Below are 12,642 nucleotides of genomic sequence, written 5' to 3'. Positions count from 1 at the left end.
TCAGTTACACCCAACCCTCTGCTGACCCCCCAATTATATCCTGCAGCGAGTCCCCTTGAGCGCGTACCTCACCATGCCGGTATTACAGCTCTCCTCTGACACTGTGGATTTCGGGACCTGCTTTGTCGGACAAACAAGGACACAAGAAGTTTTTCTGATGAACAGAAGTGGATCAAAAAGTTTCTGGACTGCTTTACTGGGTAAATTTTGTATAAATGCAGAGAACTGTGAGGCTATGTGCACACTTTGCGGTTTTTGCTGCGGATCCACAGCATTTTTGGAACGCTGCGGATCCGCAGCAGTTTTCCATGTGGTGTACAGTACTATGTTAACCTATGGAAAACAAAAAACGCAGTGCACATGCTGCGGAAAAAAACGCGCGGAAACGCAGCGGTTTTCATTCCGCAGCATGTCAATTCTTTGTGCGGAATCCACAGCGTTTTGGCACCTGCTCCATGTTAAGAACCCGCAGGTGTCTAAAACCGCAGTGGAAACCGCACAAAAAAACGCGATAAATCCGCAGTACTTTTTGCACTGCAGATTTCATCAAAGCAGAATACGCAAAGTGTGCACATAGCCTTAATATTGAATACCGTTAGTGCAAGAGAGAAAAAGGCTAAAATTTAAGTTTTGCAACTAAAAGGAAAAGTAGAAGGTGATGGTCTGGAGCACAAGGGTTTGATATTTTTTTTATTATTTGTCTTCTATCCAACTCATTGTGATTTAATGATTTTTAAAATCGCCTTTTTGGATTTTACTTCCACAATGATGTGAAAGCGGGTCTGTGCAATTGTTAGTGTGTGATGTATGCTTTCATAGGGTGGTAGTGGTGATGGGGGAGTAAAATAAAAATGCACGTGACCCTAGCCAAAAAGTTGTTTTCTTCAAGCTCCTGACCCATTTTGATGTAGAGAGCTATAATAACACAGACAATAAAAAAACCTTTATTCTTACTTCCAGACAAGCGGGAAAGAAACAGTGGACAAAATATATTTTCTATCTCCCCCACCAGTGGGATACTGGATCCACACGTCAGCCACGCTTCATCCAGTAAGGAGATGCTATTGCTGACTTTCACAGCAAGGTAAGCCGTCATTGTCCCTGTGATTTACAGGCCTCACTTACACCAGGGGTCTATTTGGGAAAAATTGCCGCAGGCACTAGAATAGTGCGTATAACAGCAGCTCCAGCACCTGTCCACAATGCAGACAAGCACATGCAGTCAGTCCTGTCCACAACCTACACTCACCGGCCACTTTATTAGGTACACCTGTCCAACTTCTTGTTAACACTTAATTTCTAATCAGCCAATCACATGGCGGCAACTCAGTGCATTTAGGCATGTAGACATGGTCAAGACAATCTCCTGCAGTTCAAACCGAGCATCAGTATGGGGAAGAAAGGTGATTTGAGTGCCTTTGAACGTGGCATGGTTGTTGGTGCCAGAAGGGCTGGTCTGAGTATTTCAGAAACTGCTGATCTACTGGGATTTTCACGCACAACCATCTCTAGGGTTTACAGAGAATGGTCCGAAAAAGAAAAAAAATCCAGTGAGCGGCAGTTCTGTGGGCGGAAATGCCTTGTTGATGCCAGAGGTCAGAGGAGAATGGGCAGACTGGTTCGAGCTGATAGAAAGGCAACAGTGACTCAAATCGCCACCCGTTACAACCAAGGTAGGCCTAAGAGCATCTCTGAACGCACAGTGCGTCGAACTTTGAGGCAGATGGGCTACAGCAGCAGAAGACCACACCGGGTACCACTCCTTTCAGCTAAGAACAGGAAACTGAGGCTACAATTTGTACAAGCTCATCGAAATTGGACAGTAGAAGATTGGAAAAACGTTGCTTGGTCTGATGAGTCTCGATTTCTGCTGCGACATTCGGATGGTAGGGTCAGAATTTGGCGTAAACAACATGAAAGCATGGATCCATCCTGCCTTGTATGGAGCATCTTTGGGATGTGCAGCCGACAAATCTGCGGCAACTGTGTGATGCCATCATGTCAATATGGACCAAAATCTCTGAGGAATGCTTCCAGCACCTTGTTGAATCTATGCCACGAAGAATTGAGGCAGTTCTGAAGGCAAAAGGGGGTCCAACCCGTTACTAGCATGGTGTACCTAATAAAGTGGCCGGTGAGTGTACATTACTAGGCAGATATTTATTGCTGCCTTCTGAAACCTGCCTAAGGCCTCATTCATATGTCTAAGTTTAAGCACGTACGTGAAAAAGCAGCATCATCAGTTTATGGTCCTGTGTGTCCGTTTTTACCATCAATGTGTTATCAGGCTGGGACGATCCATGGTTAATGGCGCATATCCAACCAAAAAAATAGAAGCCCGCAGCCGCCCCAGAATTGGCGCATCACATTAGATGTCCCAATTCTGGTGCTTTACCTTGCTCATCGAACATGTCCGATAGTCATCTTCCCCGACAATCAGTTGGCTGCATTAGTGTCAGTTGCATCCAGAGATATTGGTGGTTTCATCCGACATTGGTGTAACGTACATGGGGGTCTTTATTTCCAACGCGCTTTTTATGTAAATGTATACTGTATAATATGACAACTGTTATATTTTACCCTGATAGGACAAACAAAGACTACGAGACTGTAGTCACGGTGCACGGTATGCTGGGCGAGAAGGTGCTGAAGCTACACATTAAAGGACGAGGATCCTATGATGAGAAACATGAGGCGTTACTGAATGCATAGCTGCAAAGCCTTTTCTGCAATTAATTTCTGTATTTTTAAAATAAAATGTAACATAATTTATACTGTAGACGGCATGGTGACGAATTTCTTGTACGTTTGAGTCATGCAATCATTTTTAGCCAAATAAATGACACTGTACGTTTCAGAAAAAAAGATGGATATTAACTCAAATATAGCAGGATCAGATTATATTGCAATTATAAAGTTTTTTTAATGCTTTTAGTTTTTGTTACATTTATATATTTTTTATACTCGTTTATACAGCACCACTATATTTGGCATCGCTTTACAGCCATTGTCCCCCGGTGGGTTCACAGAGACCTTGCCGATGTTGACCCCATCACATGGACCCAGTTTCATATTCGGTAGCAGCAGATGTTATTTGTCAGTAAACTCTATGCTGTGGGTTCAATAATTGAAGAACAAATGCTGCTGTCATTAGGTGCTCATCAGCACATCCCTGAAAATATAAAAAGTGCAAAACCGAGATTGGTTGCGTCTATGGAGGTTGATGGTCTCAGGGGGCTCGGAAGCTGGAAGCACCACCGATGGGACTGCTGTGCTTTGTCAATAGTGCAGTCACTTTCCAGGGAAATGATTGGGAGATATGGAGACAGGAAAATATGTTTATTTGTAATCAACCATTAAAAAGTATTTGTTTATCTTTTTACAATTAGTAACAAAAACATTCAGAATATTATACAGCAGGAGGCGACACGACACCGGGGATCGTATGTGCAGCAAGAATTAGAATTTCAGATTCAAGTAAAACATGATTAGACTTAAAAAAAAAAAAAAAAAGCACATTGTAAGCAGCAACTATCAGATCTACCAAATGCTCGGATCCTCTGGAATAATTATAGGTGTGAACATAGAATCATTTAATTTACGGCTAAAATCTGAAATTTAAAGGGGTTTTCCAAGATATTTATCTTGTTTTCTAGGCATCTTCTGCTTAAATAAGATAAGTGATGATAACCCCGACCCCAACTGTTGCAGTGGTCTCTTCCCCTGGTCTTTATTGACATGGCTGCAGAAGTGTTATCATGACTATAAGATGTGACCACTGCAGCCAATCACCAAGCTGAGTGATGTACTGACAACATAGTCATGACCGCCAAGCGTAGTGATTGCCTGCAGCTGTCTAGATAAATAACCAAGGGCAGCAGAGGGTGTAAGCAAATTATTTTGTTTTTGAAGCAGAGAAAGCCTAGAAATTAAAATATTATATATCCTAGAAACCCCTTTAGCACAGTCTATCTAGCCCTTCCATAAATAAACATGATTTAATGTAAGACCATGATGTCAGGAGTCCTGGGAAATGTAATGTGGTGATAAATGATTAATGGGGGTAATAATGGTCAATTTCAAGGGCCATTTAAGGTTTTATAAGTAACTCCATATTATTCAAGACCTGTTAGCGGCGAGAGCGCTAGAAGCGTATTTGTACTTATGCAGAAATAGTACAAAATGAAACCAGTTTAGGAAAAGTATGGCGGGTCAGAATCTGATCAGACAAGGCTTGGATTATTACAGCCTTTAATGTCCAGGATACTCGAACACAGCAGCCGCTCCCATGCCGGTGCCAATGCACATGGACACAACACCGTAACCCCTGCCAAACAAAGTGTGTGGAGTTAGTCAGAGGCTCTAAGATCACTAACGCGATAAAATTGGGAACAGGTTAATAAAAGGCTGTTGGAAAGAAAACGTACCGTTTCCCCCTCCGCTTCAGCTCATTGAGTAACGTGACCGTCTGCCGGGTACCTGTGCAGCCGAGGGGGTGTCCAAGTGCTATGGCTCCTCCATTGGGATTCACTTTCTGCAATGGGATTCCTAATTTCTCTACACAATACACAGCCTGCAGAAGAGAAAGTCTGGAGCTTAGCGATAAGGGACTGAGAATGTGAACAGCTGGGAAATATGATCATCTAACCTAGGATGCCTGAGTCTGAAGAAGGACTGCGCCACCAAATATTCCACCCACTGGATACAATGACTATACCAGGAGAGGACATTTCATTGGTGCAACCTGCACGGCCGCACACGGGCCCAACAGGTAAGGGGCACATATCTACCGTCAAAGCAGGTGCAATTATGCATTTTTAGGAGCTATTGGGCTACAAAGGGCCCATATATTGTTCTTGCACAAGGACCCTTTCTGTGTCCGCAAGTGGATTACATGGTCCTGAAGGCTGAGATCTGGCGGTCATACTACATGAAAGCAAGTTTAAATGGATTGCAAATAACACTGAAGAAAGCAGCGGTGACTTTCTTTTAGTGCCTGTCTCCCAAATGCTACATATAACACTAGCCTAAAAGTCAGGGCGCAAATGGACCTGCTCAACCGTAAAAAGCGGATGAGTGCTATCTGTTTTGACAAATTGCACTCATCCCCATGTTATTCTATTGGGCCGTGCACATGTCTGATTTTTTTCCTGGGACCAAGTTTGTCCAAGAAAATAAAACTGCAGCATGCATGAATCGCATCCAATTATCAGATCTCACTTGGCCATTCATGTGTTTGGATCTGTGGTTAAAAGAAAAAAAAAAAAAAAAGAAATCGGACTGCACTCTGATGACCTCCAAGTGCGGTCTGCTCCTCACAGACTGACGGAATGGAGAATTTTTTCTTCTTTTTCAAATCCGAGAAATTTTAATCAGTTGTCAATTAAAAATCAATCATTTGACCACAACTTAAAAAGGTGACAGAGTCCAAACAGGATACATTATGTCAATGAAAGTACGTACCTGACTGGCAAAAGCTTCATTAATTTCATACACATCTATATCATGAACCGTGAGGCCTGAAATAAAAAAATTGTTTTATCTAACCCATTTTTAAATGAAAATACTACGTTAAGAAGCTACATACAAGATAGCACAATAGTTTACATCTTCTGGAGGAGACGTATAGGATGGGTGGGATTCCAGGTCCTTTCCTCACATGCTTTGCTATCCCAGTAGTCATCTGGAGCATAATTTGGGATTGCACTCTCCCAAAGGCAGACCTATCCTACTGGATGTCCTCTACCCTCCCCTGCCCCCTGTATGTATGACTGCTAGCCATTAGGTGACAGCGCTCCAGGGGAGAAATCCTAAACTCCCGACTTTCACAACATGGTAGATGCACATGAACAAGTCACGGTCAATGAAATTAAACTAGGACAACCCCAATGGCACGTTATTTTTTTTTACCATTTTTAAAAGATGAAAGAAGCAAGAGTCCCTGATATGAAGCCACAATGGGTGAAACCTTACCTGCCTTCTCTAATGCCGCTGGTATGGCATATGCAGGTCCTACTCCCATAATGTCAGGGGGAACCCCGACCACAGCAAACGACTTTAACACCCCCATTATGGGGAGCCCCAGCTGGACAGCGGCTGAGCGTTTGGCCACTATAACTGCAGCAGCTCCATCACTGACTTGGCTGGCATTGCCTGCGGGGATGGAAAAGTTGGAAAGAAGAAATCATTAGGGTCGTCATACGTATCCATTAAACTTCCAACAGTTACCCATACCGAGACATATGAAGCCGATTCTCCTGGTAATAACAGGAGGCGATTCTACGATGTTCTGCCTTTTAACCAAATCACGTGGCAAATAAAGGTATGTCTTTAATAAAAATATGACACATATTTGGCCTGAAATTTGCCATTTGAGCTGCCATGGGTCAACATGCGGATTAGTCCCTTTCTATGAGATTAATCTGTGTCGCTCAGGAAGCTACTCTTCATTATATCCCATCGGGAAGAAAGAGGAGACATTTCTAACTTTCCTCTGTCATTCTAATATGTCAACGTGGAAAGGTGGTCCGCACTCACCAGCGGTCGTGCTTCCATCATCCTTAAATGCTGGTCTAAGTTTGGCAAGCCCCTCCAATGTAGTACTTGGCCGAACCCCGTCATCCTCGGTCACCGTTATAGTGGTCGGGTTGCCCTGATCATCTGTGAATGAAGTGGTCACAGGAACGATTTCAGCTTTAAAATTGCCGGATCTTTGTGCCGCAGCCGCCCTGAAACATCCGAGAAATAATGTTATTTACTGCACGGTATTTATGGCAAATGTAGGAGGACAATACATACATAGAAGAGTGTGCGTCAGATGAATGAGCTGCCAGATTAATGTATGGATTATGTGAGTAAAGCTAAATGGTTATTTCTAACTCCATCACGTAAGTTGGCTGAGATCTGAAACAAAGGCTTATAGGCAAGTCTTATATCTGCATTATGTGGATACATCATACAGAAAAATTAGAAAACAAAACATAAGGCTGCTGTCGACTCCCTTCTTGGTGCTCCTATGAAGCCCAGCCTGTAAGTGAACTTTATTACTGCAGTATATAGTACAAGCAAGGGGGGGCTAAAAAAGGAGATTTTTGTGTACTCACCGTAAAATCTCTTTCTCTTAGCCTCTAATTGGGGGACACAGGACCATGGGGTGTTATGCTGCTGTCCACTAGGAGGCGACACTATGCATAATCTGAAAAAGATTAACTGTGGCTCCTCCTGTGCAGTATACACCCCTGGACGGCATCAGCCTTCTCCAGTTTTGTGCCAAAGCAGTAGGAGGAACGTAACATGAATAACATAATTATGCCTATAAGAAGGCAACTATGTACGAGCTCAAGAAACAATATGAGAACTCAGTTACAACAGCCCGGAAAGGGCAACAGGGTGGGAGCTGTGTCCCCCAATTAGAGGCTAAGAGAAAGAGATTTTACGGTGAGTACACAAAAATCTCCTTTACTCTGTCGCCTCATTGGGGGACACAGGACCATGGGACGCCAGGGAGCGTCTGCTGTGAGTTGTACGATGTCGGCGTACCATGTACGTCTGGGCCAGTCCGGTGCAATGAGGATGGTTGGAACTCCCTCTTGTTTGATCTTCCTCACCACTCTGGATATCAGGGGGAGAGGTGGAAAAATATACAGAAGCTGGAACTGGGTCCAGTCCTGAACCAGAGCGTCTGCTCCGAGCGACCGCAGATCGTGTGTTCTGGCAATGAAGTTGGAGACCTTGGCATTGAAATGGGATGCCATTAGGTCCACATCTGGGGTCCCCCAGCGGAGACAGATCTGTTGAAAAATTTCGGGATGGAGAGACTACTCTCCCGAGTCTATTCCTTGTCGGCTGAGGAAGTCTGCTTCCCAGTTGTCCACACCCGGAGCGTGGACCGCCGAAAGGACCGACCCTGTGTCCTCCGCCCAGCGGAGGATATGTGGCACTTCCCGCATCGCTTGAGTACTGCGGGTCCCCCCTTGATGAGTCACATATGCCACAGCCGTGGCATTGGCCGACTGTATCCTGATGTGAGAGGCTGCCAGTAAGTGATGGAAAGCCCTCAATGCCAGAAGGATGGCACAAATTTCCAGGATGTTGATGGGCATGGACGCTTCCGCTGAAGACCACTTGCCCAACAGGAGCCCGCAGCTGGGCTGGGGTCCCTGGATGCAGGCGCAATGTGCTGGCCCATTGCTGGGAGCTGTAGGATGCTGCCTGTACAGGCCCTACCTGAGGTGTCTCAACCTAATACCCCCAGAGGGGGATAGGGAGGGTGCTGTTGTCACCTTCAGGGGCCTTTATCCTCGCCTCGACCTCAACCCAGAAACCAAAGGGAATTGGGGAAGGGGGGGGGGGGGATCTCGACTTCGAACCAGCACCCGAGGGACTGGGGAAAGGAGCAGCATGGGGAATAGCCATCTCAACTTCAACTGGGCACCCCATAATAGGGGGTCAAGGAAGGAGCCATGCCGGGAGTCTCACAAGAGACCCTCTTTCTTCATCTGCTAGTCGGAGGGCCAGTGCCTTATCCTTGGGAAGGAGCGCTAGACCCCTGGAAGTGTTGAATAACATTCCCAGGAAAGTCAGGGACTGACTCGGGGTTGGAGATGACTTTTGTAGGTTGATTAACCAGCCCATGCGACTGAGAGTATCGGTTGTGATTGAGACGCTGAGCTCGCATTCCTTGAAGGTGGGAGCCTAGATGAGTAGGTCGTCCAGGTATGGAACGACTACTATGCCTCTAGAATGCAGGACGTCCATGGTTGCTGCCATGACCTTGGTGAAGACTCTGGGAGCCGTGGCGAGTCCAAAGGGGAGAGCCACGAATTGGTAGTGGTCCTGGCCTATTGCGAACCTGAGAAACCTCTGATGGGCAGGTGCAATGGGTATATGCACATATGTCTATGGAGGCAAGATATTCTCCCTTCTCCATGGACGCAAGATGAACCGAAGGGACTCCATGCGGAAGTGACAGACCCGTACATATTTGTTGAGCTGTTTTAGGTCTAGTATGGGCCGTACGCTGCCTCCTTTCTTGGGAACTACGAGCAGATTGGAGTAGAACCCTCGGAAGCGGTCGGTCGTGGGTACCGGTACTATGACTCCTGATTAACAAAGCGAGGAGACCGCTTGGTGGTACGCTCGAGCCTTGGCTGGCGGTTTTGCAAAAGTCGGCCGCCTACTGGTGTGGTGTTTTCCGGAGTCCGTGAGTCATGAGGAGGAGAAGTCTGGATTTTCCTCCTCTGGGCTTAGACTGGCCTGCTTTTGACTGCCAGGTCTTGTCCGACCTTTGCGTCGATCGTGAGTTGTCCCTGCGTGGGGAACGGTTACGATTTTGTACCGGACGTGAGACGGACCAGCCGGAGGAATTCCGAAAGGATCGGAATCGAGTTCGGTTACGCTTCTTGTAAGTGCATTTAGGTTTCAGTTGGGGAAGAGAAGTACTCTTACCCCCTGTGGCGTTGGATATCATAGTGTCCAACTGTTCACCGAAAAGACTCCCACTGAGGTAGGGGAGGTGCGTGAGGGACTCCTTTGAGGCTGCGTCCGCTTTCCATTCCCGCAGCCAGAGGATACGCCGAATCGTGATGGCGTTTGATGCTATCCCCGCGACTCCCCTTGCTGAAACCAGAGCTGCATGGAGCATGTAATCTGCTACAACTGCAATTTGAACCGCTTGGTCCGACAGTTCAGGAGCGGATGCTTGGAAGGCTTGTAAATTATTTGCCCAGGTCAGGATGACCTTGGCAGCCCAAGCTGAGGCGAACGCGGGAGCCATGGATGCCCCTGCTGCCTCGAAAATTGAACGAGCCATGCGTTCTACCTGCCGGTCTGCTGCGTCCCTGAGGGTTGAGCTATCTGGCAGTGAAAGGAGGGTCTATGCTGCTAGCCTGGAGACTTTTAATCCACTTCAGGTGGATCTGTGCATTCCTTGGTGTCCTTCTGTGGGAAGGGGTACCTCGCCCCCAGATATTTGCGATTAGCGAATTTTTTCTCAGGCTGTAGAGCTGTTTTTTAAGGATCGCCTTAAACTCTGGGTGGTTAGAGAAAACCTTAGGCGGCTTCAGAGGTCCTTCAAAGGAAATCTTATGTTCTGGGACCTCTGGTGGCGGATCAGAAATGTCCAGCACCCGATGGATGGACGATATTATGTCCTCAACTAGCGCTGTATTGCTAGGAGGGATTGGGATCAGGGACCCCTCCGTTTCTCTGTCCGAGTCAGAGTCGCAGATGCCTTCCGAATCCTGTGTATCACTGAGGCGTCCCCTGCTGGGTGGGCTGGGGAGGAGGCCTTCTCTGGTTGGGGATTGCGGAGATCTGCATTGTCTGTCCCTGGAATGGGACGGTCTAGATGACCTGGAGCTACGGTGTCTCTCCCTAGAGGGGGATGACCGTGTGCTATGGGATGACGCAGATGGACTTGATCTATGGATCCGCTTGCGTCCTGACCTAGACGTGGATGTGCCAGGGTCATCTTGTTCCTGAGTCAAGCTCTCCCGTTGTTGGGTAACGGTCATAGCCGGGGCATGACCCTGCAGAGCCTGAAGCAATGTGGAAGTTAGGTTATCTATAGACTGCGTCATAGATTGCGATAACTGAGTAGCCCATTCCGGCGTGGCATTAGACACCGAGGCATTGGCAAGGGCTTCTTGAGGCTGTGACACAGTAGTTTGTATACAGTTCTGACCATGCGGGTACGTGCTACTACTGGGGAGAGCGGTCCCGCAGGCTGTGCAGAATGCATAATAGCAGATCTGCCTGGTTCTCTTGGACCTTGACCCCTGCATAGTGCACAAAGTGCAGAGGTGCTGCCAGCAGATGGACCTTACAGGGGTAGAGAACCTACAGGGGAGTCTTATAGGTAATATGGATTCACAGCTGAGTAAAAATAACCCAGCTGTGATCTTACCCCACCAGTGTGCCCCGAGGTCCAGCGCCGAAGATCCACAGTCCTGTGCCCCCCGGAGACTGGCTGCCTGGTCCTGGTCCTGCAGACCGGGAGATGCAGGGTTAATCTGCAGCCGAAAATGGCTGCAGAGACAGAGGAGAGAGGAGGAGAAGGGGGCGGAGAGCTGGAAAAAGGCGGCAAGGCTATAAAAAACCCGCCCTTTCTGTCTCGATCCGCCCCTTGTATGACACTGTAGAGTGTCATATTTGTCATCCGGGGGGCGGGCCGGGGGGCGGAGAGGAGGCTGCTGCTTCAGCTAGGCCGAAGCCGGGGCCTAAATTAGATGCCTGAGGCCCAGAAGGGCTCCAGGCCGGCGCAAAAGTCCGGGAGGGGGTCGGATCTGAACCGGACCCCTCCGGATTTGAAGGCAGGATGGCGGTGGGGCTATAAGCGGAAGGGGGAGCCCGGTGAGGGGTCCCCTGAGGCAGTAGAGAGCTGGTGCTGCCGCAGAGACAGGGACGATTGGAGCCCTGTGTCTGTATGTGCCATGCCTGCCTGCACTCCCCCCGGCCCCAACAGGAGCCCGCAGCTGGGCTGGGGTCCCTGGATGCAGGCGCAGTATGCTGGCCCATTGCTGGGAGCTGTAGGATGCTGCCTGTACAGGCCCTACCTGAGGTGTCTCAACCTAATACCCCCAGAGGGGGATAGGGAGGGTGCTGTTGTCACACCTTCAGGGGCCTTTATCCTCGCCTCGACCTCAACCCAGAAACCAAAAGGAATTGGGGAAGGAGGGGGGTCTCGACTTCGAACCAACACCCGAGGGGCTGGGGAAGGAGCAGCATGGGGAATAGCCATCTCAACTTCAACCGGGCACCCCATAATAGGGGGCCGAGGAAGGAGCCATGCCGGGGGTCTCACAGGAGACCCTCTTTTCTTCATCTGTAATCCCGTCGGAAAACGGGAAACGGAGTAAAAATCTTTAGGTGTGCCTCCTTTGCGACACTAAGCAAAAACTGGAGAAGGCTGATGCCGTCCAGGGGTGTATACTGCACAGGAGGAGCCACAGTTAATCTTTTTCAGATTATGCATAGTGTCGCCTCCTAGTGGACAGCAGCATAACACCCATGGTCCTGTGTCCCCCAATGAGGCGACAGAGTAATAAAGAATAAAAAAATTATATGTGGTTAAATCACCCCCTTTCCCCAATTCATAAAGATATCTAAAAAATATCAAAAAGTAAACATATTTGGCATTGCCAAGTTGGTACAATTCTGATCAAAATATAAAATGAATTAATGTATATCGTAAACTGCATAAGGATAAAAAAAAAAAAATCAAGAACTACAAGATTACCGTATTTTAGGACTTCCTCAAAAAATGCATTAAAAAGGATGTACCCCAAAATGGTATCAATAAAAATGACAGCTTGCAACACAAAAAACAAACAAGCCCACACACAGTGCCATCAATGGAACAATAAGGATATGGGTCTCAGACCATAGAGAAATACATTTCTATACATATATAACTAAGACTAATCACATATCTTTCTAGAACGTTAAGGCAAACTCGGTCATCTTGAGCAGTGTAAATAGTCGTCCTTTATGTGACTTTGGTCCTATCACTGATATGATGCAATGTGATATGAGAGCAGTCACTGAGCATGTAACTCTTATTTAAGGGAATCTGTCCCCAGGTGTTTGCTATAATCTGCACAGTGATGTAGGAACAGAGACACCGATTCCAGCAATGTGTCA

General features: G+C 47.2%; 2 protein-coding genes across 2 annotated transcripts in view; one reads left to right on the top strand and one right to left on the bottom strand.

Moving 5' to 3' along the window:
• Nucleotides 1-2,779, top strand: part of DLEC1 (DLEC1 cilia and flagella associated protein) — a 144,864-nt gene extending 142,085 nt beyond the window's left edge. The window contains exons 37-39 of the mRNA XM_077268701.1: nucleotides 47-200; nucleotides 961-1,084; nucleotides 2,589-2,779. Of these exons, the coding sequence (XP_077124816.1) occupies nucleotides 47-200; nucleotides 961-1,084; nucleotides 2,589-2,712 (402 nt within the window). The 3' untranslated portion in view covers nucleotides 2,713-2,779. The remainder of the gene's footprint in view (nucleotides 1-46; nucleotides 201-960; nucleotides 1,085-2,588) is intronic.
• Nucleotides 2,780-3,324: 545 nt separating this feature from the next.
• The window catches only part of ACAA1 (acetyl-CoA acyltransferase 1), a 30,624-nt gene continuing 21,306 nt past the window's right edge, over nucleotides 3,325-12,642 (bottom strand). The window contains exons 8-12 of the mRNA XM_077268702.1: nucleotides 6,538-6,728; nucleotides 5,974-6,153; nucleotides 5,464-5,519; nucleotides 4,428-4,573; nucleotides 3,325-4,327 (exon numbers count right to left, since the gene is read on the bottom strand). Coding sequence (XP_077124817.1) covers nucleotides 4,252-4,327; nucleotides 4,428-4,573; nucleotides 5,464-5,519; nucleotides 5,974-6,153; nucleotides 6,538-6,728 — 649 coding nt within the window. The 3' untranslated portion in view covers nucleotides 3,325-4,251. The remainder of the gene's footprint in view (nucleotides 4,328-4,427; nucleotides 4,574-5,463; nucleotides 5,520-5,973; nucleotides 6,154-6,537; nucleotides 6,729-12,642) is intronic.

This window comes from Ranitomeya variabilis, chromosome 6 (assembly GCF_051348905.1).
Source record: "Ranitomeya variabilis isolate aRanVar5 chromosome 6, aRanVar5.hap1, whole genome shotgun sequence".
NCBI lineage: Eukaryota > Metazoa > Chordata > Amphibia > Anura > Dendrobatidae > Ranitomeya > Ranitomeya variabilis.
This window is presented reverse-complemented; position numbering and strand designations above follow the sequence as displayed.